Raw genomic sequence first — 25131 nt, 5'->3', positions numbered from 1 at the left:
CCTTGGCCTGTACAACAGTATTGTTTATATCCATAAGCGCTTTGCTTCTGATAATGCGAAGACCATATTGAATTGGACCTGAAACCTGAAACTGGACCTGAAACTGTATAGAAGTTAACAAGTAGAGCCGGGTGGATATTCCTAAATTGGACTAGTTGTCTCGGAAAGGGTTGAAGTAATTATGAGTTTGAGAAAGACATTCAACAGAAGAGAAGGAAAGATCGCAAAGACTCTGATCTATAATGAGTTTGATGAATATAACGAATTGATGTATACTATGTAGGTAGGAATGATATTTCAATTGGGTAACTAAATAATATTGAATGCCTGAATACCTTGGTGCCTTGATGCCTTGGTACCTGTCCCGTACAAACGATACAAGCGCCTTGGAACTCCCTTTCTCCCTTTTCCCTCTCTTGAACTTGCAATCTTCCCCTGTTCTAAATAGTGTCACTCTTTTGTTCTCACAGCTATTACATTCTTTTATAAGCTGCATTCACTCTTTTGACTCGAATCGCTCTCTGCAATTCGCAATTCGCAATTCTCAATTCGCAGTTCTCAATATCATAACAACTTTCAACCAAACATCAACAATGCAGTTCACCAAGGCTCTCCTCTTCCTCTCGGCCCTCGCGCCCGTCGCGTTCGCCGCTGAGTCTGCCTCAGCCGACTGTATCACCAAGACCATCACTCTGGTGCCCTCCGGATACACTGCTCCCCCGTCGTCCACCCCGACTCCCACTCCAACCTCGACCTCGACCTGGACGCCTGTCATCACTAGCACTCCTTCCTCCAGTGCTACCCCTTCTATGAGCCACATTGCCAGCTCCTCTACTCCCCTGATCAAGGCTAGCAGCACCCCCACCGGTAAGAGTGCCTCGGCTACTCCTTCAGCCCCTGCTACCGCCGGTGCTGCTTCAATCCATCTCTCTGGTTTCATGGCTGCCGGTGCAGCCGCCATCGCTGGTGTTCTCATGATCTAAACTCCATTTCCTGACTCATTTGAACGAGTGAATGTTTGAGCTACCTCTCCGATCTTGGTGTCGACTTTTGTCGCATTGCATCCAGTGTCAACCTTGATACTGGACTGCTTCGGCCATCTAGAATGGCCTCCACTTGATCCTTCCCATGTTTTCTTTTGGGGATATTTTCTTCTTTACATATTCTTTCTTCCTAACATACTGGTTCTTTTTTTAACCTACTTACTTTCTGATTACGGTGGTTTTGACGTGTTTCCCGATGTTTATTTTCTGATGTTTATACCCTTTCCTTTTCCCTTCGATACTCCCCTTTTGATATCATCCAAGCATTTTCCGACCTTAATGCTACTTCCTTTCTGTCTTGGTTGACTTTGGATTCTTTCTCCACATTGATGCTTGCATCTTTGCTCTTGGATGTCATACTACTGTTACTTGACGAGTGTAAGACTTACGAGCTTTACTTTTTTGTGCAATTGATACATTTCATTGTGGCTACATTTGACCTTTGCTTAATCTGTAATCTTTCACTCATGAGCGGAGCGTGTGGTATTTACATACATAGTATGAATTTCTAGCTTCTCGATGATAGCTTCTTAATGGCTTCATCTACTGCCTATGCTTGACAAAAGAACTGGCTGAACCAAGCGCATCGATAATCGTGAATAACTTAGGAGAGGATTGAAACTGATCTTATCTACTACAATTACCCCAAGAACGGGCACTAGAAAAAAAAATATCGTACAGAAAGGTGAGCTGGAACTGGCCTACTCTTTGGAGAAAGCAGCTTCGTATCTGTCGAGCAAGTTAGCTAACATCCCTCGACTCAGCAAACGACACCACATACCTCTTGCCTCGGAAGGCCCACAATCCCCAGTTTCCACAAGAAACATCATGAGGATCCTGATCATTCAGATCCCACCGCAGACTGCGGAAGATATTCTCCCCGGGCTCAAGGAGCACATCAAATTCTCCACGACACTTCTCACCCACCCAGTTAATATCACGCTCCAGATCCCACTGGGTATACCCAGTACAGATGATAGGAACCTTAGTCTCAAGCAACTGAGGCAGCGTCTCCTCCCACTCATGCGAGCTAGCCGGGTGACCCAGACCAGGATGGAAGAGCATAAAGCAATCCAGGTAAGGATCGAAGGGACCGAAATACTGCGCCTTGTTCATAGTGTGGAAGTAGTCCACGTAGGTAGTGATCTTCATCTGGCCACCGAGTCTGTCCTCGACGATGCCGCCGAAGGGGTTCTCAGGTGTGCGCTCGGGAAGCGGATACTCTCCGTCTCGATTCGCCATGCTCTCCGGCCCGATGAAGATGAGGTGCAGCAGGGCGCGGGGGTACATGTACTGCAGCTGCAGCCAGACGTCGCGGGGGAGGGAGGACTCTGCGCGGGCGCCGAGAATGAAGATTCGTACTGGGGGCGCCTTCAAGCGGAGACCTTTGACGTCGATGCTTTCACCGGCTTTAGGGGGGTGGAGAGAGTAGCGGAGGGCTGGGGGGAGTGAATTAGTTTGCTGTGTAGAAATACTGCTAGCAGTCCTCTATTATGCTGCATAGAACCAGGACTTACCACTAAGACTTTTCAATCCCTCCGGTGTGAGCCGTCCGCCGGAACGAACACTGTACGGGCTAAGCTCGTGCAGGACACTGCCGATTGTCTGGGGGTAGGTTAGCATGCGGGTAACCTGACGCATGGAGCGGTCGTCGTTGATAGCCGCGAATTCACGGGTGTATAGGTAAGTGTCCCAGTTAGTCATGTTGATAACAAAGTTATCATCCTGGGGACCGGGGTAATGGAATTCAGGGAAGAAGCGGCCGGAGTTCAGGTCGTGGTCATCCTCATTGATCTGGCGCAGCGTGTCACAGATCTCGAGGTGAGCCTCGAAGTCGTCCATCCAGTGGCCCTCGGAGCAGTAGACTGGCACACCGCAGTCGGGGCACTCGAAGTGCGAATGGGCCGGGGGCAGGTTTGCATCGTCGGTGGTTTTTCTGGCTTCGGGGTCGTGCGGCGAGACGGCCGCGCGGGTCTGCTGGTGGCTTGGGTGCGGGCAGAAAGCATTCTGCTTGATGAACTCGGCGCGTTTGCGGATTGCCGCCGAGGGCGAGTTCGAGAAGGAGTGGAACAGGTTGTCGGGTTTCAGGACGGCCCGAGGGTTAACGGAGGACCCGGTTGCCGTGTGAGCTGCCCGCTGGGCGAGAGGCGAAGGCGAGGATTTGGGAGCACAGCAGGACTGGCTGTGTTTGTGCTTGGGCGACTCTGGGGCGCTGCCCAGCGATCGGTTGTTCCGTTGCGAGCCAAAGCTGCGGATGAAAGACGGAGAGATGGGGCTTCTTCTCCGCGCGGTGGCGAGGCTCTGCAGGCGAGCCTGAGGGGTTGAGGCCCGGACTCCTTGACGGAGAACCTGTAGGCACTGGATACAAGTATATCCTGCCATTGTGATGTCAATTGGTTGTGGAGGGGAACTGATCAGACCACGGGATAGCTCTGGGGATGTTTTTGCGGCGACACGTGACTGAGACCATCTATGAAACGAAGATACCTTGAACTTGGGCTTTGAATTGTCTGTTTTATTGTGTAAATTAGGTGGATTTTACCTAAAGATATGCCCTTTACTATCTGATCTTGCTCAGTTGAGGGCATGTCCACCAGAAAGCTATCCAGAATTCATTCGTTTATTTATGACAATTGAGAGTTTTGTACAAAGCAACCAAGCCAAAACAACAAGCCAAGTACCTCTCAGAAGATATCTTCGGATCGACTCCAATCCTGCGCATCTCTGGACTCCCAGTATTTTCCATTATGAGCCCAGAATTCCTCTCCAGTAACAGGACACATGTCACGGGTGAACCATTGGGGCGCGTAGACCTCGCCGTTGGTATCGCGTTCTCTGCGCTTGGCACGCTGCTTCTCTTCAACACGGTGCTTCTCATCAGCAGCCAAATCATATTCACCATCTTCCATAGCACGCTGATCGGGTCGCCGTCTGGTATCGGTAGGAGGGAGCCACTCCTTCAAGGACTCGGGGAGAGCATTGAGCGTGATGACGAATGGAGTCAGGTTGAAAGGTATACCAGTAGGACGAGCATGAGCCTGCCAGACCAAAAAGGTCTTGGCAGACTCAGGATCCTGGCCGGAGACAGGTGCCTCAAAGCCAGGGGTATGGCGAGCGTAGATCTTATCGTTCCAGCGGCCACCAATGCTCCACTTGGGGGATCCTTCGCTGTCGACGACCTTTCCTGTCACCTGGTAGGCTGATGAGGCCTTCCAGCCTCGGGGCTTGAAGTCAAGGTAGCAAACTTCGCCGGTGGTCCAGTTCTTGATTTCCATCAGACCGTAGTTGTCCACCGTGGGGTTACCGGTGATGATGCCGATGACCGACGAAGTCACCTTCTTCCACGTGTAAAGTTCTTCTCCGCCAGTGGAGGGTCGCAGCTTCAGGAACCATGTGCCCAGCAGGTTGATGTCGAAGGACTTGCCGTAGAACTTGGACTTGAGGGAGGATTCACCCTGAATACGTAGTTTTGGTTAGCCCTGCGGACAGACATTGGGTTACGAAATCGGATGCACTTACCCAGTAGTCCCATTTAGGTGACTCGGCCCACGCAGCTCCAATCGGTGGGTGGTGGCTGACTTGCTCCACAAAGAATCGATAACCCTTGTCCGGGCGCACATACTCGAAAGTTTCACCCAGAAGGGGGTTGAAAGGCTTTGCGACACGGCCGATGGTCGAGGCATACTCACTTGCGGCGTACGAGGCGACATATACCAGGCGTTCCATTGAATCGGTCCGACCAGCAGCGATATCAAGGAGGTCAGTATATTCAAGATCCTCAGCTACTCGCTGAAGCAGTGAAGTTGGTTCGTTGAAGGACACCGGGAGTGTCATCTTCGTCATGTCCTTTCCAATCATAGATTTCAGGATACTCTAAACGGTAGTTAGCATTGCCGAAGAAAGGAACAAGCAAACACCACAGCTTACCCATAAAGAGATCTTTGGCCGATCATCAGCATCCATCTTAAGTCGCTCTCTAATGGGATCTTCATAACCCTTGAAGGAGGGTGCAATGATAGTACTCTTCACAGCCCGAAGCTCAGCACTTTCATCTTTAGGTTGTTCCATATTGTCCTTCTCGGTGTTCAAGTCCTCCACCTCGATTTCACCAGCATCAATAGCATCGAAGAATTCTTCTCCATCCGACTCTGAACCATAGAGACTGCTGAGCTTGGAGTATGTCGATGGGTTGCGGCTGAGTGCGGGTATCGTGGATGATTGCTGTGCAGGCTGATCTGCTTCATCTATCGTCTCAGTGACCCCAGCTTCAGTTTGGCTGGCCTCAAGATTCTGGTTGTCTGTTGCAAAATGGGGTGTCCCACCGGCGATAGAACGGCTACTGCCTGTCGCGCTCTCCAGGGCTTCCTTCAGAGCCCGCTTGGTCCGCTTCCGCTTCTCTTCAGACTCGCCCATCTTGGATTGCAGCTCCTCGTGCTCGCGAGCCACACGGGCCATGCTTTCTTCCCACATCTGACGAATGGCCTCCTCTCTACTTAGTCGAGACTGCCAATAAGAGTCTCGGTCCCGTGAGATCTTGAGCAGATTTTGCACTAGACCCTTGAGGCTGTTGACTGCAGCTTCATAGGCACCAAGGGCCTGTTCCAGGGCTGGATCCGCGATGGTCATTTCCGGATTTTTGGATTTCTCGGCCTGTAGCGAGGCAGCCACATTTGCAAGAAGATCCAACTGAAGCTTCGCAGATTGTGCGGTGATATTGAGAGCATCCTTATCAGCGGCCGGTATCTCATTCTCGTGGCTTGAACCATAGTCAATGAATTCTTCATCCTCACCCTCTCCATCCGGCGCAGATGTGACGTGACTGATTAATCTATTCATGTCGTTTGGAGCGAGAACCTGGTCATAAGAACCACCGTAAGCGGAGCTATCCTCATCTCCAGGTGGAATATCCAGGGTGGTGCGGGATGCATATGTGCTGAGCCTTGTACCATTGCTGCTACCACCGCCCAAAGATGGAGGAGCGAGACCCCTTGTGCTGGGCTTGTGAGAAAGGCCAGAATCCGATGGCGTATCCGTAGGGCGTCCTTCTGTCTGATCGATCTTAGCCTGGCGAAGCGCCTCTGCATTCTTCGACCGCTGACGCTCCTCCTCCTTCGCCTCATCCTTGGCCCACTGAATAGCATTGTTGAGGGACCAGAACCAGCGTTTTGCCTCTACAACATGGTTGGCCTTGAGGTGGTATTTGACTGATGACTTCCCGTGGATTTCAAAGCGCGTCTTGTCCTGCGCATCCATGTTAAGTCTAGCAATCTTCATGTTGATCGCACCACGACAGGCAGAGCCTGCATCATCTATAGAGCACGTTAGCAGGGGTCGATAGCACGAGAAGCGACGACAAGACTGAAGATAGCACTTGAACTTACCCTGGTGCTTATAATAACTCAGAACCCCATCCTCCAGAACGAACCAGCGCAACTTGTACCCCGTTGTGTAATTCGTCCATTTCTTGAGATAGCCTCTCATCTCGCGGGCATCCTTGCCTGCAAGCGGTGCATCGCCAACTGAAACGCGCCCGGCAAGGCCTTGAGCGTTACTATTTCCAAGAATAGCCCTTTCCTGAATACCGCGCTGAGCAACAACAGCAGCGGGTGATTTCTTCAAGAGCGCGCGGGTTTTATCATCTTTGGTAACATCCTGCGGTAGCTTCCCCTTCTTATCACGACGGAAAGGATCCGCGCCATGTGTCAGAAGGATTTCAATGAGCTGCGCATCTTTATTTCTAGCACCTTCATGCAGAAGCGTGCCGCCGGAATGGGCTGTGGTCAGGTCGGTAACCAGATCGTAGCTGTTCACATCCATGATACCCTCCACTCGAGGTTCCTCGAGCAAAGCTTCCAAGCCCTTATAATCAGAGTTTCCAATCAAAGCCTGGATTTCCTGGTTCTTGCTATCGATGAAGAGAGACCGTGCAAGCTGAAGTTGCTGGAAGATTTCAGGGGTACGGGCCAAATCGAGAGCTGTCTGACCCCGATAGTTGACAATAGAATCGTTGATAGACGGGCGGTTCAGCAATTCGCGAACGAGCGGGGCCCGGCCCAGTTGGGCGGCAATGTGAAGTGGCGTGTTTCCATCTCGATCTCGCGAGTTGATATCGAGGTCCTCCGCGGTGGACAGCACATATTCCACGACTTGGGGTTCGGCGCACTGCAGGGCCAAATGGAGGACGGTCGTGCCATTGAGAGCACTCACGCCCTGCGGGTCGGTAGTATCCTTGATGGCCTTGGAGATGGCGGTGGTATCGCCGCTGCGCAAGATCTCGAAGAGACGAAAGGTACGAACGGACTGCTCGAGCGACATGCTACTAGTCTCCATTTGGGTTAAGGAAGGCAAGTCTTCGACTGGGTCCATGTCCTCGGCGGATTCTTGAATGACCGGTGGCGGACTCAAGTCTTGGCCTTGTTTGCGACGGCTGTGGCGGCTACTGCTGCGGGTGTGTTTCAAGGAGCCGGGGCTTGAGGAGGCGGAGGCAACCGAGTTGGCGTCCCCGTTGTCATCGGGGTCTTTGTCTTCGCCCCTGGACTTGTCACGATGGAGGAGGGCAAGTGCTATTGAGCTGCGAGAGCGTTTGTGTTTGTGCCTGAAAGACAGTGACATGTCAGTATAAAATACGTGCACCGCGTACACCGTGTACACCGTGTACACCGCTCACATGTGACTACTTCGAAGGTCACAGGCTCAGGACAAATATACCAAGGCAGTTAAGCCAAGGTATTCCCCGGGGTCTCCTAACTGTCATGATGCATGATGAACCATGGTTCGAGAGTTTCCTAGTACCAAACTCCAAACTTGGAAAACAAAGACTTACCCTTCAGGTTTATCAGACATCCTTGCACACTGGACTATATCCAATAGTGTTGTCTGAGGTTGAGGACTTTGGAATGAAATTCGAAGGGGGGGTTCGCCCTTGTTTTGGGGGCAAATGATGCTGATCTCCGCCTTGGCATGAGGGTACACTACAAAGTAGGTAGGAACCTCTCAAGTCATTTTTATTATGTCGATTGTACAATATGGTGAACCCAGGATGGTAGTATCCATTGTACACGTGTTTATACAAAGCAAGCCCATATCGACTATACAGGCCATAGATCATCTAGACCATCTATATCTATCATACAGTATACCTAATATACAGATGCTGGTAGCTTATCGAGTCTCCCCACTAACCAAGATCACAACACTACCCAGCTGTCGCTTCAAGTCTTCCTTGCCAACATCGTGAGTATCCTCTACCTCACCCCACATATCAGTCTGCCAGGTCACCTCCAGACTCGACGCCTCAGCCGCCTCCTCGATGCCGAACTTCTTCGTCTCGGGTCGCTGAACGTGGCGGAAGTTCTCACTCCATTCCACCACCAGGCGGACCGCGATGAGAAGACTCTTGGAAGCAAGGATTGCCCGCTCAAGACCAGCCAGGTCATACGCAGACAGTTCCGAAACCCAGGTGCAGATACTGTCTTTCGTACCCTTCGGCTGGGAGAGAGGGATGATACTGTTGGTGTCGAGGATAGGGATGATTTCAAGGCCAGGCCAGACCTTGGTGGATAAAAAGCTCATGATGTTCCCCGCGATTCTCTTTTGAATCTGGCGAAGAGACTCGATGGGCTTTCCATCGTCCGTTGTCCGTTCCAACGCGTGCCTTTGTCGCTCGGGCTCCCAGCAGAGTAGAGTATCGGTGTCTAGGTAACGCATGGCAGTTGTGATAATCTGTTTTCGGGTGGTGCTGTTGCCCTCGGCATCTTCGCGGGCGATATCGGTGGCGCGGGCTGCGAGGGAGGTCATGGGGATAAGGTGGCTTCTGAGAGCCTGCTGGGCGGAGGTCATCACATCCCACTCCAGTGCAACAGCGTGGGCGAGGTGAGGCTTTGTGGAAGGAATAGATAGGATTTCTTTCGCCGGAGTTCTGACGGGTCGCTTATCAAGCAGGACTTGATATTCGTCTGGAGAAATGGATGTGTTAGCTAGAGAATTATTACCGGACGAGATCAATGAGAAAGACAGTCCATGCTCGTTCCGCTCATACCTAACTTTCCATGCACATGGACATCCTTCCAAAACCGCTTCTTCAGCGCAGCAGTGAGCTTGTATCGCGATGCTTCACCCTCGGAAGCTGGGAGCTCTGCATCGCTCGATTGTGAAATGTCCCTGAACTCTAATGACGGGGTAGCCGGGGCTTTAGGAGGAGGGCCGTGGGCAGTGACTGGGTGTGCCACAGCTGACCTGAAGGGAGACGAGTGGATGCGCCGGCATAACGAGACGGGGTGACGGGCAACGGCGGATAGCTGCGAGGGAAGCGCAGCGCGAGAAAAAGCGACCATTTCTTAAACCAAGGGCCCTTGGAAAGGGTTTATATCAGAGAAAGAAAGGGTTGAAGGACAATTGGTTCCTGGATCAAAGGGTTGGACTCGAACATTTTGGCCCGAGAAGTCTTGGCTCGCCACACGCGCCACATCTTAATCCCAAAGGGGATCTGTACATGTAAGTACTACCTTGTCTCGCTTATATATATAAAAATAACAATGATCAGCTCACTTTGACACTATTTTCTTACCACATCCATACCTCTTTGGACTGGTTCTAGGCCAAATCATCTGCATAGCTCATCTGCATGGCATCAGAATTGGAAACTATGACATGCCTCCCTCCGAGGTAGCTTTACAACGTAGGGCTCTATTCTCTCTATATCCCTGACCAAATGGTATGCGTATATTCCAATCAATTAGAAATTATCTGCAGTTTGGGAAAGCAACGAGAAAAAAACTAAAAGTTCAGAATACCACCTTTTGCATCTAAGATCAAGGACAAAAAGGCTCTCACAGAAAACTCAGGGGAATCAAAGCTGAACAGCAAAATGAGACGCAAAGAGTCAAGCGCAGAACAATCGCAAAACGACCTCCGCCCATGCTTTTGTAATTTACAAGAAGAGAAGGGGAAAAAAAGCTTCGATGATATCGAGACCACCATTTTGCTTGATAACCAGGCAATATGCAGAGAAAAGGAAAAAAAAAGGCAGAAGTAAAGATGCCAACAACGAAGTGGTATCACTAGTATCACTCATTGGTTGGGGGGGTTGATGTTGGAGAGGAAGAGCTTTGCCACTTCAAAGCTCGTATCACACTCTCGACAACTTGGCGACACAGGCCGAATAGCCAGGGTAGAACGTTTGGAGGGAAAAGGATAAAAGTTAGGGCAGATCTAGAATCAAAGCAGAGCATATGGGTGTCGTCACGGCGTTTCGTCATGATAAAGGGCCAAGTCAATGGGCTAGAAGTTCTCCCCTGTTCCCAGGACAACCCATGAGATATGGTGAACCAACCTCCCGAGGGGAAAGAGAACAGGAAATGATTCTTCGGTAAAAGAGTCGAAGAACTCATTTAATGAGATATTGCGGATAATACGGTTGCTTCATTCGATCGGCATCCGTCCGCTTCTTCATACGCTCAGCGTCATAATCATCAGCACCATCACGGCTACCCCATGTCGTCTGTAAGAAAAAAAAAACTCAAAGTCAGTCCAGCTCTGTATGTGAAAAGCATGCAAATCAAATCAGAAAGGTAGATGCGCGATCCACGGGGAAATAGGAGAACAGTGGGTAAACGGAGCAAACGAGATGATCAAAGCGCTGTGACGCTGAGTTGTCATAGGAGGGGGGTTGCGCTTGGATACACTCGGCGTATGTTGTATGCAGATAAGGGGAAAAAAAACAAGAAAAAAAAAAAAAAAAAAAGAAATGGGGAAAAACCGAAAGATGAAAAGGAGAATTAAAAAAGAATTAAACATACCACATTCAATGTCATTACGGCATACATCTTGATTGCACCGTGTAAATAACCGAAGATGACGGAGACTGGTAGTAAGAACACATCGACGGGATAGCGAAGATAATGACCCAACAGCTTAATCCACTTGCTAGTGAAAATCCAGAGGTAGAGCATGGTCATGGATTGATCGTGCAATGACTCTCCCCAGGATCCAGTCGCCTTGTGGCACAACCAGACAAGTAAAATGTCGCCTAAAAAGGCAGGCGGCGACAAAGTGGTCAGGTGAACGGCATAGGCACTCCAGGGCTGGCGACTATAGAAATGTTAGCTCTGTTCTGCATGCGAGAAGTGGTTTCTTTGTTTCTCCAAGGTCACACCAAGGCCTTATGCGTAGACTCCAAAAAAAAAGTCTCTTTTTGACCCGATCGAAGAGGGAGGGGGAAAAAAAAAAAAAAAACAAGACTGAGATGGAGGGAAAGGAAAGGTAAAAGAGAAGAAAAGGTAAGACAACTCAAAGGAAAAGTTGCACTTACTGCCAAATGTGCTTCTCGTGAAACATCGAGGTCAGATTGCTCCGCCAATTACTTCTGGACCAGCGGGCGCATTGCTTCAAGAAACGAGGGTTATCCTCGAGAGTTGTCAGCACCTCCGCCTCTGGGTGGTACTGCATATAAGTTTCCCATCCGTGCGAGACCATCCAACGGGTGATGAAGTTATCATCGTCGGCGTTGAGTTGGTACTTGCCCCACCACCACTCCTCATTGGTGAAAGCGTAGGTGAAGGCCTCATTCTGCAGAATTCGCGTCCGATACGCAACCGTCCGTCCCGACATGCAGGGAAGTCCACCGTCCACATGGGTAGTCGCGCCGCAGTCGAAGTTGCGTCGTTCCAGGTACAAGGCACCCAAGAAACCCCAGAGGCGCTGTGAGAGGCTCGGCGCAATGGCCCGGCGCAATCGCTGGCAGGTCACCACACCACCATATTTCTCATCCTTTTCGAAGGGGGCTAGAATCCAAGGGAGCAAGGTACGTGGCCAGCTCACGTCGTCATCGGCGAGAAGGGTAATGGCGGTTCGGACCTCGGGAATGGCTTCGGTCATTTGACGGCGCTTGTTAGGGTGCTTGACTGTGAACAAACGGATGCGAGATTTCGATGCTGGCATGGCGCTCAGCATGCGTTCAGCCTTGGTGCGATTGGCCTCAATGGTCACCAAGAGCAATTCGAAGGGTTGATTGTCGAGAATTGTCCGGATCGTCTCCACCAGCTCATCGCCACAGCCCTCCAACGATGGAATGATCACCGTCACATCTTGCGATGTCAGTTTGGGATTCTCCGGTGGTGGGATTGGCTTGAATGACCAGAAGGAGAACAAGTTGAACACGAGCCGGGTATAACGATAGAGACTGGTTCCTTGTTAGCTATGTTGTAGTGGTCGGATTGCGCTCCCAGGCATATATACTCACAAGAGTGTGACGAAAGCTCGCATAAAGGGGAATGCCATGGTGTGAAACTCGACTGTCCCCACGTAACCCTCACTATTTTCTTTGGGGGCAATTCTCTTTTAGAGATGTGGAGGTATATAGCATTCAATGTGCTCTAGCTATTGACCAAGTCGGGTGGTCAATTGCCTCTGTAGGCTTAGTCAATCCAAGTCTTAACGAATGTCAAGGAGACAATGCTTCCTTCAATTCCAAAGGAAAATAGAGGAGAAAAGGGGAAAAAGAGGATGAGTACTTTGATTGAGGGAGGGAGAGATTAAAGTAGGAAGAAAGGCAGCACATGCGAACTAAACAAAATAAATAGGATAATCTCGAATATGATATTTTAATATTTAATATAAAATGATTAAAATGATTAAAATGATTTAAATGATTTAAAATAATAGTAAAATCACTAAAATCACTAAAATCAAAAGGCCGAACTAAAAAAGCTATGCCCCAGTCTTAGTTGTCGTTTTGAGTGTGCTGCAGGTAGTCTTTGCCTCGTGCGTCAGAGACCCTGGATCTAGAGGCCGTCCATGAGTGGGGGATATTGGCGGCCCATGCAGAGTATTCATTTTACGTATCTTACATACCTGAATATACATTTATTTTTATATCTACATACTTTATATCATGTGGACAAATATATAAAAGAGTTCAAGGTTTAAAAAAGAAAAATCCAAAAGTTCAGCTTGCTCATGCTCAACATGTTCACCTTGTGGGGAACATATGCATGTACCTTTCTTTTTTCTTTTTTCTTTGGTTCTTTTTACTTTTTGATTTATACTAACTTATTTAGTGGTTTAATGATTTAGTGATTTTACAGTAAAAAAAAAAATAAGATCCAAAAAAACAACAACACATAAGATTGTAGATAGGCAACGGTTAGGGTTGGATGCATATGAGATACCTAACAGTTTGGTTCTTTTTAAGCAATGCAACCCCACGAAAGGTACTTTGTTCCCAGGTACCATGAAAATAATATATATATATATGAAAAGGCAACACAGTATTTCAAAATGGAGAACATATCCGATCATACACGACTACGCTCTTCGTCTCGGAACTCCAAAAACCCTTCATGAGTGCTCAAATAGCCGGAACGCATGGCTCGACAAAGATCTGAAATATCTCGATTTATATATACGCTCAGAATTTACGTTGGACAATATTCTATAGCTTTGATAAAAAGGTGATTTGTGGAACAATTGCAACTTTCTGACAATACACCATTCTAATTAGCGTGGTCCGCAGCAAGATGGAGTCCGGAGAAGATCCGCCAAAAGTACCCGGGTTAATAAGACGTTCTTTTTTTTTTTTTACCTCATTTCTTTTTTCTCTACACAGAGTAAGATTAAACAGATTAAAACTAACGTGCATATTAGTCGGAACAAAGTGCGAAGATGTAATTTGGAGTCGGATGCTTATTACATGTAGTACCAGCACTACCTACTAATAGTAGTACTAGTGGTGCAATGAAAAAGGTCAAGTGAAAAGACAAAAATACGGGTAATGGGTAATCCTGGTGGCGATCGCTAAAAGTGCCCGTGTAACAGCCTGTTCCTCTTTAGTGGGGCAATACCCAGTATGCCTAGATTGGATTTTATATAGCATATTACTAATATTTTGTAAAGATATGAGAAAATGGGGAAATTGAGGGCAATTGGATGGACAATGGGGGACAATGAGAGAAACGTGTGAAAACATGTAACAAGAGAGAGAAAAAAAAAAGGTCGACAGATCGCCTGATTGCGCGTTTAATGCCGAAGGGCAACCAGCTGCCTCGGTGGCGTGAAGTAAATATCCCGGTCACGAGTATACTGGAATGTGGATGAAAAGTGAAAGTGGAAGCGAACCTGGACCGTGCTTACATTAGTATAATATAACTCATATTGGCATAAGAATCTAATATCTAATATCTAATATTTCTAACTATATATATATATATACTATATTATATTATATAACCTATACTAGTTACTCTAGTTAGCTATACCACGTAACATGTAGTATATGCTCAATCCAGACACATCCCCTTATGAAACCAGGATCATGATTGGTACTATCCTCATAAACCCGGTCACCTCCTTCCTTTCACAGGTAACAACCGCTAACTTCGCGCCAGTGTGTCGCTTTGGCGTCTAACGGTGTTCCAGCCTTAGCGGAATGAGGGCACGGCCGGAGAGGATGGGATTAATGCATCTGCAGAAGGCCCAATATGGATACCTCGTTGGCTGTGATCGTCCAAACTCGCAATCTAGTACTTTTGAGATCAATGGCTAGGACCTCTTCTCTCTTCATCGGGTTCTACAAGTGGCAATTCACCTTTTTTTTTTTTCTCTTCCTTTCTCTATTTTCTTATCTGCAACAGTTCCATCTGGGTTCTCTGCATATGCATATTCCGTACCTTGTATATTTAGCGTGATTTGCTCTACTTCTCCCGGCCGAGCCGAAGAGGACTCTTTTTGAAAAGTACAGAATAGCCACGGTCTCCGACCGTGCCCAGATCACGTCTTGAGTGAAACAGACGCGTATCTCGGCTGCACGGACTCCCCGTAATGTATTGAACCCGCTTCAACTCCACCGGCAGCCGGGAATGGCCGGATTTTCTATTTCACTTTCAATATGATTTGTGAAAGGGGGAGAAAGGGGGGTTTGTGTGGATTTCCGTGGGTTTGCGCATAGACCCGAAGTCAGACCGGGATATCAAATAAATGAGGTGGGGACTAAACGGGATCCTCGACTGTCACGGGAAAAAGGGGCGATGACATGCAGTCGATCAGACCTTTTTTCCCCCTTCCCCTTCGGCCAAACCCATTTTGAGATGATCTTCTGTTACCCCATTCAGCTTTGGTTCAACTCTGCTATCGTACCTTAGGTGCCTAATATTATTCAGAAATTTAGATCGGCTGTGGGGAGGGGGGAGGGGGGAATTCGTAACTTTCAGTGGATCGAACAAAGATACTACATAATCCCATTGTGATATCCTGATTTTACCCCTCAGTTAGAAATAAGTCCACATTAACAACCCACATCACATCATACAATATTGTCTGAAAATAAGTCCATCTGGCAACGTAATGGCTGTAGGAGCTAGGACGATGGAGCTCGTGTAGTCCCCGTGTAAATAGGATGATCCTGGCCGGGGTATCATTCTGATTCAAAGTGGAAACATCCGTGCCATTCTAGCCGCTCTCTGGTGGGTTAGCTGCAGCAAATATGCCCAGGGCTTGGTGGCTGGTCTCGGGATTATCACCGACCTTGGTGCTCCACTTTGTATTGGAAATACAGATACATGTATTTTTTGAACGTTAGTAATTGTTTAGGAGAACATACGGCCGGCTTCTCCGTTTAAAGCGACAGTCATGGATATATACAGCTGGATGTACATACCAATATATATAATTGGTATGTTGGCTATCCCTATTCCCTATTGTACTTTGACTTTGATGGCTCTTATCAGGAACTCTGAACTCTCGGTCCGACACTGCGGCTCTTTCGTAATTGCGTCTTATAAGACCCGTCAAGACAGTTGAATGAGTAGACGCATATTCGTACACGAACATGGAGAGCACCGAGCGCACGCTTATCTTCGTATTGCTAACAGTGCACGCTACTCTTTCCTACTTTGTAGGTATTGACTACCGAGGTCAAGTCTAGCTACATGTAGTATATTTAATATAACTTAGTATATCGAGTATATTTATTAGTATGAGCCTCACATGTACTGTGTACTTTCATATCTATATTGTCTCTCTTGTCTATCTCTATTTCTACAGTGATCATACGTACATATATAGCTGTATCAATATCAAACTTATGAACAAAAACTCTCCGAAAGCGTACCCCCCTGCAAAAGGACAAAGATCGCAATGCCCTCGGCGCATCCTGACGTCAAATAAAACGATTTCCTGCCGTTCATGCAGCTGGGATAGACCGGGGATACGGAAAAGCGGCAGAGATGCACCTGCTCATCAGGCATAGGACCGTGGTAGCGGAACTGCACCTCGTGCATCCCCCCGGCCACTAATGCGCTGCAGTTACCAGGAAGACTGTGGCCGAGAATAAAGGGAAAATAAAAATAAAAATACCGTTCTAGAACACACGTGCAGAAGCTCATTTACGCTATGCAGGGTATATCTCCTCGGCGTTAGCCGTTGAAATAGGCTGTGCAAATTAGTCCACGGACATGGAGACGTTAGCTGTTTTGTTGGCTTTTCACCCATAGTAAGTGTTTCTGATATGAGCTCATATTAAAGCTACTTTGTATTGCGTTACCAAGTATAGTTAGTTAAAAGAGCATATCAAAGCATAAAGTCATAAGCCATAAAAAAGCCAGAAAAAAAAAATTTGAAGAGAAAAAGGTTCAGCCCTATGACCTGGCCCTGGCCCTCCTTGGCAGATATCACACGTTCACTCCGGCTTCCATAGCCAGCCTGCAGGGTCAAAACATGACTCGAAATCGACGCTACCGAACAACCCAATCGCTCCGTAGAGGTCATAGTCCCCTTCCAAGCCTTCAACACCCCCAGAATCCGCATCGACCTCCTCATGCAGATCCCAACCCCCAGATCGGCATCCATTCCGCGTGAAGAAGATATGCACCTTGCATCTCTTGTTCCTCTTATCCCCACTGTAGATATTCTCCGGCAGCTCAAACTCCATCCCCAACCCAACCGTCTCACCCACCTTGAACGCCGTAGTAAAATCCCGACCCCCAAATGAATCATTCACAAATCGACATCCATCATCCGAGAACACTCCCAACCCACCTCTCTCCCAACCAGGTGATCTCCACGACGGATAAGGCTGCGCAGCAAAGCCAATGGAAAGTCCACTACAATCCTGTGGTGTCGGTCCCGCCCTTAATGCCAACAATTTAACCTCAAAGTAGATGGTCTTCTTCTGCTCCCGCTCAAACGGCGAGTCTGCAGCAGGGAAGTACATGGGCAACTGGGTAAGAATGACACAATCCCCGTTCCCATCAGCACTGTGTCCACGCCAGCGACCACGTGCAACAGCCGAGACATGGCCACGCAGCTCGGCTGGCTGCACGGGTCGAAGATCGTAGGCCTGCACGTCGTGGTAGACCGCAGTTGAGGGCTGAGTGGGAAGCCAGAGGGGCACAGAGTCACAGAAATCATGGGCGCGTTGGGCGTCGTCTTCAGAGGCGTTCCCTGTGCCTGAAATTAGATAGCCGGTGATTGGGGGTGGTGGAAATGTGGCTGTGTCTGGGACTGCTTCTTGCCAGTTGTGATATGGAGGTGGATGGCCTGAGGCTGCGGTCTGTGGCTGGGTGCCGGAGATCCCCCAGGATTGTTGTGATGCATCATAACTTGGCGGTAAGTCGTGGGGTTGGTTGGACATTGTGTAGCTTTCCTTTTGTATTCTTTCTTTCTTTTTTTTTTTTGTATCACCGAGTAACAGTTTTAAGGCTGGTTGTGTGGAGTTAGGGAGATGTAAAAGGCGAGATTTTGATTTTGATGCCAAGCGGAGGGGTGTGACTCTTTGACTTTGGGCTTCGGATTGGATTCTCTCGTTCTGACAATTTTGACAATTCTGACAATTCTGACAGTTTCATCATGCAAAGAGTTTGGAATTGGACCGGTTTAGTTTCTGTGGATTAGGGAGTTTGTTACTTATTAGGTATGAATTATGTTTATATAAATTGTATACCAATTGTAGATCAATTGTAGATAACTACATCTACAACATATAAATCGACAGATCAGAAAAGAAAAAAAACCACACACTAAGAATAGGCCAATAGCCCCAGGGGTTTCAGCTGCAGCCAATACCAGCACATTCGGAATTTCTTCGATTCTCGACTGTTTAACGCTTTCTTTCTCTTTTCCTTTTCCTTTTCCTTTTCCTTTCCCTTTCTCTTTCCCTTCTTCTTTTTCTTCTTTTTCTGTGTTTTGATTTGGCCTCGGGCCTTTGTCCTTCGTTTTTGTTTCTCTGCTTGACTCGCGACTTACGACTTACGACTCACTCATCTCACGTCTCATGTCTCACGACCCATGATTCCTTGATCTCTGGGCCGTTTCCCAGTTCAATGTCACTCGCTTCTTTTCAGGTCAGACATTCGCTCAACCAGTTCAACGCCAATGGAGGCCTCCACAAATCCGCCCCGCAGGGCCCGTCGATCATCCATCTCGGACCACATCCACCGCGTCTTTAGCAAATCCATGGATGTAAGTGAACCACAGTAAAAAAATGTGGAGGAACTTCATTTAACCCCTCGAAGAAACGACACAGTCAAAATGGTGAATTTGTTCCCCCGGTTCCCTTTCTCGCCCGCGAAGCTCTCGCACATGAGGCGACCACCAACAATAATTCCCATGCGAGGCACTCTCTTCACGATAAGACAGGGCCCAGCTCGCTCTCTTACTCCTCCAACTCTCGCTTGCCCTCCACCGGCACACCTGGCTCAAGTCTATCAGCCGCAAATGGGGCCCCTATGAAGGATGAGACTCCGACCCAACAAATGACGCCCTTGCCTAACTATCCCAGCGCAGATGTAGACAATATCTGCAAATCGCCAACCTGGGACAAGCCCAAAAAGAAAGAAAAGCGGGTCACAAAGCGCCTAGAAGCCGAGAGAAAGGAGCTCGAGAAGCGGTTGCTAGCACTGGAGGATGCCCAATCCAAGGGCGACCTCGGAGTCCATGAAAGATCCTCTCGCCGTTTGACCAAAAAACAACCCGTGAGCAGCTCAAGCAGAAGCTCCAGTGCAAATGCAGAGCGTCCGAGATCGTCAAGTAGCCTGTCCTCGATATTCCGGCGTTCACGCCGGAATTCAAAGTCGAGTGAGCAAGATTTTCCGTCTGCCGAGTTTAGCCAGCTTAGGACCGATACGAACCCACCATCTCTGCCTTTGACTCTACCGGAAAGGTTTGGAACGGCCATCACCCGAGAGCTACAGTCCAAGCATGGCACCGCACTAAACCTATCCGCTTCGAACAAAATATCCAACCCAACTCAGCACAACCGTTTGCACTCCTCGGTAAAGTCTGATGATCTTCGTGAGAACTGGAGGATGGCTGAAGCCTGGAAAACAAAGGATGGACGTGAGGCCAATCGGTCAGTTTCGGAGCAGATCTCCAAGCGTACTCGGTCCATGATTGGGAAAGGTGCTCGAAACGGCAAGACACCAGTATCCTCGGACGATCTGGACAGGGAGTTGTTCTCTGCGGCTCTGAAGCATGACCGGAAGAGTGGGCCCGCGGCAGATAATCCCCTTGATCGTGCGACTCGCCATGGCCGTTCTGCCAGGGCTACTAGCATGCCAACGTCGCAAAGCATGAGCCAGCCTAACTTCCCTTCGTCCGGTCATACTGATTCGCCTACTCAGGTTACCACCGCTCGTCAGTTGCAGAAGTTAACACCTACAGAAACTCCAGACAATCCATCGAGTCCATCCAGTGCCAGGCCGTATCCACCACCACTCAACTCAGCACTAATACTTGCTAGGAAGGGCCGAGTAGATCCCCTCCCGCGAGCATACAAGTCGTCTCCCCTTGCGCTCAATCCTGCAATTACGGATGAATCGTCCCAGAATGATTCCAAGATTCCAAGACCATCGACAGCACAAGGCCTTGATGCAAACCCATCCCAGCCACCGCAATCCCCCGCTCAACCTCATCCCGAGGATCGGGGAAGAAGTCGATTGCCTATCGCTTCGTCGCATATCCCCAAACGAACCTCGAGTCGTTTCAAAGAAAACTTCCAAGAAACTCCGCAGTCGATCGAACTGCCCCAGATCCCAGTCAAGAGCGACAGACGGAGTCTTGAAATTCGGATAATGCCAACGACGTCAGCCGATACGCTCAAAGACATCCCGGCCTCTCCTTTCCAGGTAGCCGTCAGATCTCCATTGCATACAGGAAGCGTTTCGCCCGGCGAGAGAAACAACCGAACGTTAAAAGACCTGTCGGATGACAATTACACTGTTCCCGCGAGACCTCCCCGCCGAGCTTCTCGCACTTCCACCGAACTCCCTGGAAATATTCTTGCTATTGGAGGACCTGGAGGATTCATACCAGGACATAGCCGCAGTCCTTCACGCACCTCCTCCCATGACGGTCATTCAAATTATGATACTGCTGACGAAGATGCACCTGAATCTCCTGGATTCAAACGAAATTCGCTGACTCGCGTGGATGCCACTCCGTCAATCTCTGCTGCTGAAGCGCCAGTCGTACAGGAGGCCCCCGTTAGCCCACTCATTCAAGCCAGTACCCGGCCAGACATCCAATCTGGCATCCAACACAGCACCCAGTCCAGCACCCAGCCTGTCTTGCAGCCTATCCAGCAGCCTGGTCCTCGTCCCAATGCTTATCGGAGCATACAACCTAGCACTCAGCCCGACATTCATCCTAGCATGCAGCCCAGCACTCAACTGGGAACCCAACCCGGCAGCCCCCAAACACGGCTAGGTCCCATGAGCATCCTCAAACGAAGATCCCAAAAAGCGAAAGCAGCCTGCAGCCCACAATCCATCGACAAGGTCTTCGTAATCTGCTGTCGCTGCAAGTACTGGCACGACCTACCTCCCGAAGTCTACGCGCGTCTCGCCTGCCCCGAGCCCCTGGGATTGGATTCCAAGCTGGGCGGATCCCGCTCCAAGAAACAACCCGACGGTGGTACCCGCCAGCTGACAGGCTCACGATCGCTGCCATTCGGTCAATTCCCAGCTCCCAATGTTACCCAGGGCACGCCCGATCTACGGCCTGCGCCTCTTCTTCCCCGCAAGGTGACCTGCTGCTGGTGTGGACATAACATGAACCGGTCTTGTTGTGAGGGTTGGGCCACTGTTGTTGAGATGCGTGAGCGTCATCACTAAGTGTGATCGGCTTCACGGCATTGATGACACTTATTGAAAAACCATTTGAAAGCTACCTATGATCTGAACGATTACCATGATGTTATGATTTTCTTCTTTTTCCCTCTCTTCTCAGTTTCATGTCTTGTGTTTGGGATTTCTGCATCTGCATCTACCTATGTCCTTGATGGTTACGATCTTGGGGCTATCTTACAGACAGTTTTCCATAGAGTAATTGAATCAAATGTATGTGAATTGAAACATGACTCTAATAAAATCTACGCGTACTTGACTGTAAATGTATTCGGCGACTACCTAAGTGACTACCATACATAATGAAAGAGGGTGTGATTGAACACCCCCAACGTATTCTGTGGGACTCGTCAAGTGACTATGGTACCCAAATGCTTAGCCACTTGGTAGAGAACACACACACGAGAAAGCTCCGTTTGATTTGGGTGTGGACCTGTATAGGCCTCAACGATGTTGATGTCTCATGCATATGCATCCAGGTTCCTACGGGACCCTCCCCCTATGTTGTCTTATGGGGGCTACGGTGAGATGGTAGTCGAGACGGAGAGAACTGGAGGAAGAAGAGAGGAAGAAGAAGGGAAGAGGAGGAAGGGTGGGAGAGGTTCTGTTATATGGTCACATCCCAGGTGCCTTCCTAGGATGGACAATCTCCAACGCACCTTCCCTAATAGTTTAGTGTCACATCACCCTTCAGATCACCCTTTAGGGTACGTTGGTCTATTTTCTATAGATTAGATGTGGAGTTTGTTGACAAACCACAATTTCTTCAATGGCTTTGACACCTCCATGAACATGTACACTTATGCTTATGGCCGCATCTGGGGTGCAGATAAAGAAAGATACATCCACATTTCAATTTGCTGCCTCATCAAGGGGCATATGGGTTGTTGACAACATCAGTGGTGGTTGTGTCATCGGTGCAGCACTGGCTATAGTCCCCACTGCGATCCTTGAGACAGTTATCGGTGAAGTCCAGATCACCATAGTCGCGCGGCCATGATGCCATGAGCTTGCAACCGGGAGTCACTTTAGCATTCAGAGTATTGTCGCCGTCGAACTTGGCATAGATGGTAGCGGTGCTATCAGCAGTGTTCTGATCCGCGACGTCTAGAACTATCAGCCTGACTCCCTGATAAAGAACAATGATGCGACTTACTATAAGCTCCACCCCAGGTTTGGCAGCGCTTTGAATCATTAATCACAATACAACCGCTGCTAACATGCTATTGTCTAAATTAGTCGCGGGTAGGAGTGATAGGGGGCCCAGTCCAGCAAACTTACAATGTTGGTACCACTGCTAGTGTATCCCTCGGGGTCTTCACAGGGCCAGTAAGGTGAGTTCCCATTACCCTGTTGCATTGTGTTAATGATGGCGGTGGCATTTGTACACACTGGCAAACTCATGAATCCAGGAGTTCGAACGCTAGGGACATCCCCGCTGAAGCTGTTCACGATGCTATTAGAATCAGGGCGCGGGTAACCGTTCTGGTAGTTGTTATTGGTCCATCCCGACACGCAGCTTTCGACAATGTCTTCGAGGATAATTCCACCCCAGTTGGTTCCATCCAGAGTGTTATGGTCTCCACCGGGAAGGGCACTAGCAGGGAAACCGGTCCCCGCGATGCTGTGACCGTTCAGCACGTAATGTATCTTGCCATTATAGCAAACATTGGTCTTGACCGCGTCATCGTTGGACACGAAGTTGGCGGCGTCCTCGGGGATGGACTTGGTGGTTCCGTCGCATTCATCTTCGCTCTGCCTTTGGTCGCCGGGGCGAGTCAGCCTTTTTGCAAGAAAAAAAAAAAGAAAAAACAGGGTTGCTTGTTAAACTAACTTACCAGATGAAAGGACGCGCGTGGTCCGGAGAAACACTCCACGCGTACGGAATCATCTGGCCATAAAGAATCTTTTGCACATCCTTACTCGTGCCGTTGAGGTTGATGTTATTCATAACTTCTCCCATGGCTCCATTGTTAATCATGGCATAAAGAGCATCGGTGCCATTGCTGCCGGCGTTCCCAGAGAATATTGCCTCTAGATAACCCGACTCAATACCCTTCCAGGCTGACATGGTCTCGCCCAGGAAGGAAGCGAGAGTGTTCTGGACCTGCAGTCCCTCTATCGCACTATCAATTCGTCAGGCTGGGGTATCTTTGAAGTGAGGGGAGGAGGTAGTACCCTTTCATGTTCGTCTTGTAATAGGAAGTGGCGGTACCAAAGACAGCACCCGTCATGTCAGCCATAATGGCTTTGGCAATTACATTCTCCATTTGCTTGAGGGCTGGGCAAATGTTAGACCTCATATCCTGTTGACTTGGTAACCAAAGGGAGTAACATACCGACGTTGAACAACATAGATGTGCCAAAGCTAAAGATCAATGCTGCAGCATCGAAGATGTTCTTCTGGAGGAGCCCCGTATTAGGAGGCTGAGGGGCGAAGGTGGATGTGAAGGTGCCAATTTGGTCCGTCACATCGGCCTGAATACCCCCGATAGCCTGGAAAGCCGAGGCATGAAGCTAGGCAGGTAATTTAGTACATTTAGGCCGAAGGAATGGCCGACAGGTTGGTGACATACTTCATGAATTCCCGCAAAACCATTCAGAATCAGGGCGCTACCTTGTCATTAGTGATACTGCATAACAGGGAACAGATGATGGGACTTACCCGCCTGGAATAGTAGCATCCTGGCAATCCACAGGCAGGGAACAACGGTTCTCAGAGCCAATGTCACCGCATCTCATACCTCCAGGTCCATGGAGATAGCTACTGACGTATTGGGGGAAGCCACCGCTCGGGTTCTGCTCCCAGGCCGCAATGGTGGTATTCCAAGCAGATAGTGCACCTGCCTCTTTCCATTGACTCTGTGCATCACCCTGGACCTCAGAGCATTTTATGGTCTTCCAAGAATCTCCAGTAGGAGCAGACGGTGCCGAGCTAGAAGCAGCGGTTCCCGTACGAGCCTTGACCAAGTGGTTCCGGACCTCATCACCACCTAGGACAGCTAGACTGCTCACAGAGACGGCAAGTTGAGCCAAAACGCCAAGTTCTATGACTCGCATCTTGAGGTGTGGATTAAATAACAGAACGAATATTTATGGAATAGAAGAGATGAATGATAAACAATTGAATTGGCATGCTGAGAATGTCCTTTATATAAGATTTTCATCTTGAGATTGATACCCCTAGGGCAGTGGGATCTGACACCATTGACCAGAATGGGTCAGACGAGCGGTTTTGCAGTCGTATGAAGGCAAGTAGACATGAGACCACTGACTAGAAGGGGTAAAAAATGAACAGGCGGTTTTACTAAAAGATCACTACGACGATCAACTCGTCACCATGTCAACCTTGGAAGTTTCTAATTCCCCCAATTCCCCACCTCCCTAGTCCTGTAGGTACCCGGAATCCGACTGCTTATCTTCGGTCAAACCGGTCTATTCAGCCTAGGTATACCTATATGTATGTATGTAGTCTCCACAAGATACGAGGTGTTACTCACAGAACATTATAAACTGGTCACGCGATCACTCTACAGGATCAGACCAAACGTTAGCGTCCCGATCATATTTGTTTTTCTAGATTACGGAACCTAATATATCCCGCATTGCTAACTAAATAGGAAACTCCTCGGGGCTCCCCAATCTAATTTGTTTCCGTCGCTTCCGGTATTACGATTTGAAGGGAAATGAAAATAACATTTACTTGATCTAGCACCGGTTGTAAATGAAGTGCGTCACTTTACCTGCGGTAGCCGGAATTTACTTGGGCAAGTAGGGCTAAATATCTTCCCAGGCGCTACAACATATATAAACCCCGGCTAATTAGACCCTTGGCCCCGGCATATAATATAGATAAGCCTTTACCAAGACATGGTTCCACTATAGCTTGTTAGGGATCTTTTCAGACATGGACCAGTTATCGTGAGCAATTACAGTTACTATGTAGCCAACTGAAACAGTCCTGAGTGCGCAGA

The 25131-nt window shown here is 48.8% G+C and overlaps 8 protein-coding genes across 8 annotated transcripts; 2 read left to right on the top strand and 6 right to left on the bottom strand.

Moving 5' to 3' along the window:
• Positions 1-593: 593 nt before the first annotated feature.
• Positions 594-983, top strand: N7537_003546 (putative extracellular serine-rich protein; the record flags this gene model as incomplete). Its single annotated transcript, XM_056894604.1, has 1 exon — positions 594-983. The coding sequence occupies one exon, from the start codon at positions 594-596 to the stop codon at positions 981-983; it is 390 nt and encodes a 129-aa protein (XP_056754352.1).
• A 761-nt stretch (positions 984-1744) lies between these two features.
• N7537_003545 (putative mRNA processing protein (Mss51)) lies at positions 1745-3425 on the bottom strand (the record flags this gene model as incomplete). Its single annotated transcript, XM_056894603.1, has 3 exons — positions 1745-1772; positions 1825-2482; positions 2561-3425. 3 exons carry the CDS (start codon positions 3423-3425, stop codon positions 1745-1747), a joined length of 1551 nt encoding a protein of 516 aa, XP_056754351.1.
• A 302-nt stretch (positions 3426-3727) lies between these two features.
• On the bottom strand, positions 3728-7886 carry N7537_003544 (OSBP family protein; the record flags this gene model as incomplete). Its single annotated transcript, XM_056894602.1, has 5 exons — positions 3728-4498; positions 4563-4916; positions 4971-6352; positions 6425-7638; positions 7867-7886. 5 exons carry the CDS (start codon positions 7884-7886, stop codon positions 3728-3730), a joined length of 3741 nt encoding a protein of 1246 aa, XP_056754350.1.
• Positions 7887-8204: 318 nt separating this feature from the next.
• Positions 8205-9376, bottom strand: N7537_003543 (ATP synthase complex assembly protein ATP12; the record flags this gene model as incomplete). Its single annotated transcript, XM_056894601.1, has 2 exons — positions 8205-8998; positions 9082-9376. 2 exons carry the CDS (start codon positions 9374-9376, stop codon positions 8205-8207), a joined length of 1089 nt encoding a protein of 362 aa, XP_056754349.1.
• A 1052-nt stretch (positions 9377-10428) lies between these two features.
• On the bottom strand, positions 10429-12320 carry N7537_003542 (glycosyltransferase family 2 protein; the record flags this gene model as incomplete). Its single annotated transcript, XM_056894600.1, has 4 exons — positions 10429-10542; positions 10841-11132; positions 11353-12222; positions 12283-12320. 4 exons carry the CDS (start codon positions 12318-12320, stop codon positions 10429-10431), a joined length of 1314 nt encoding a protein of 437 aa, XP_056754348.1.
• A 4393-nt stretch (positions 12321-16713) lies between these two features.
• N7537_003541 (SSH4 family protein) lies at positions 16714-17667 on the bottom strand (the record flags this gene model as incomplete). Its single annotated transcript, XM_056894599.1, has 1 exon — positions 16714-17667. The coding sequence occupies one exon, from the start codon at positions 17665-17667 to the stop codon at positions 16714-16716; it is 954 nt and encodes a 317-aa protein (XP_056754347.1).
• A 740-nt stretch (positions 17668-18407) lies between these two features.
• On the top strand, positions 18408-21145 carry N7537_003540 (uncharacterized protein; the record flags this gene model as incomplete). Its single annotated transcript, XM_056894598.1, has 2 exons — positions 18408-18494; positions 18548-21145. 2 exons carry the CDS (start codon positions 18408-18410, stop codon positions 21143-21145), a joined length of 2685 nt encoding a protein of 894 aa, XP_056754346.1.
• An 880-nt stretch (positions 21146-22025) lies between these two features.
• Positions 22026-24217, bottom strand: N7537_003539 (uncharacterized protein; the record flags this gene model as incomplete). The annotated part of the gene is made up of 8 exons (XM_056894597.1): positions 22026-22264; positions 22314-22380; positions 22439-22916; positions 22996-23283; positions 23336-23438; positions 23497-23674; positions 23734-23770; positions 23823-24217. 8 exons carry the CDS (start codon positions 24215-24217, stop codon positions 22026-22028), a joined length of 1785 nt encoding a protein of 594 aa, XP_056754345.1.
• Between the last annotated feature and the right edge of the window lie 914 nt (positions 24218-25131).

This window comes from Penicillium hordei, assembly GCF_028827395.1.
Source record: "Penicillium hordei strain IBT 12815 chromosome Unknown utg000002l_segment0_segment0, whole genome shotgun sequence".
NCBI classification, from domain to species: Eukaryota; Fungi; Ascomycota; class Eurotiomycetes; order Eurotiales; family Aspergillaceae; genus Penicillium; species Penicillium hordei.
Note: the sequence above shows the minus strand (reverse complement) of the source record. Positions and strands in the feature narration are given on the sequence as shown.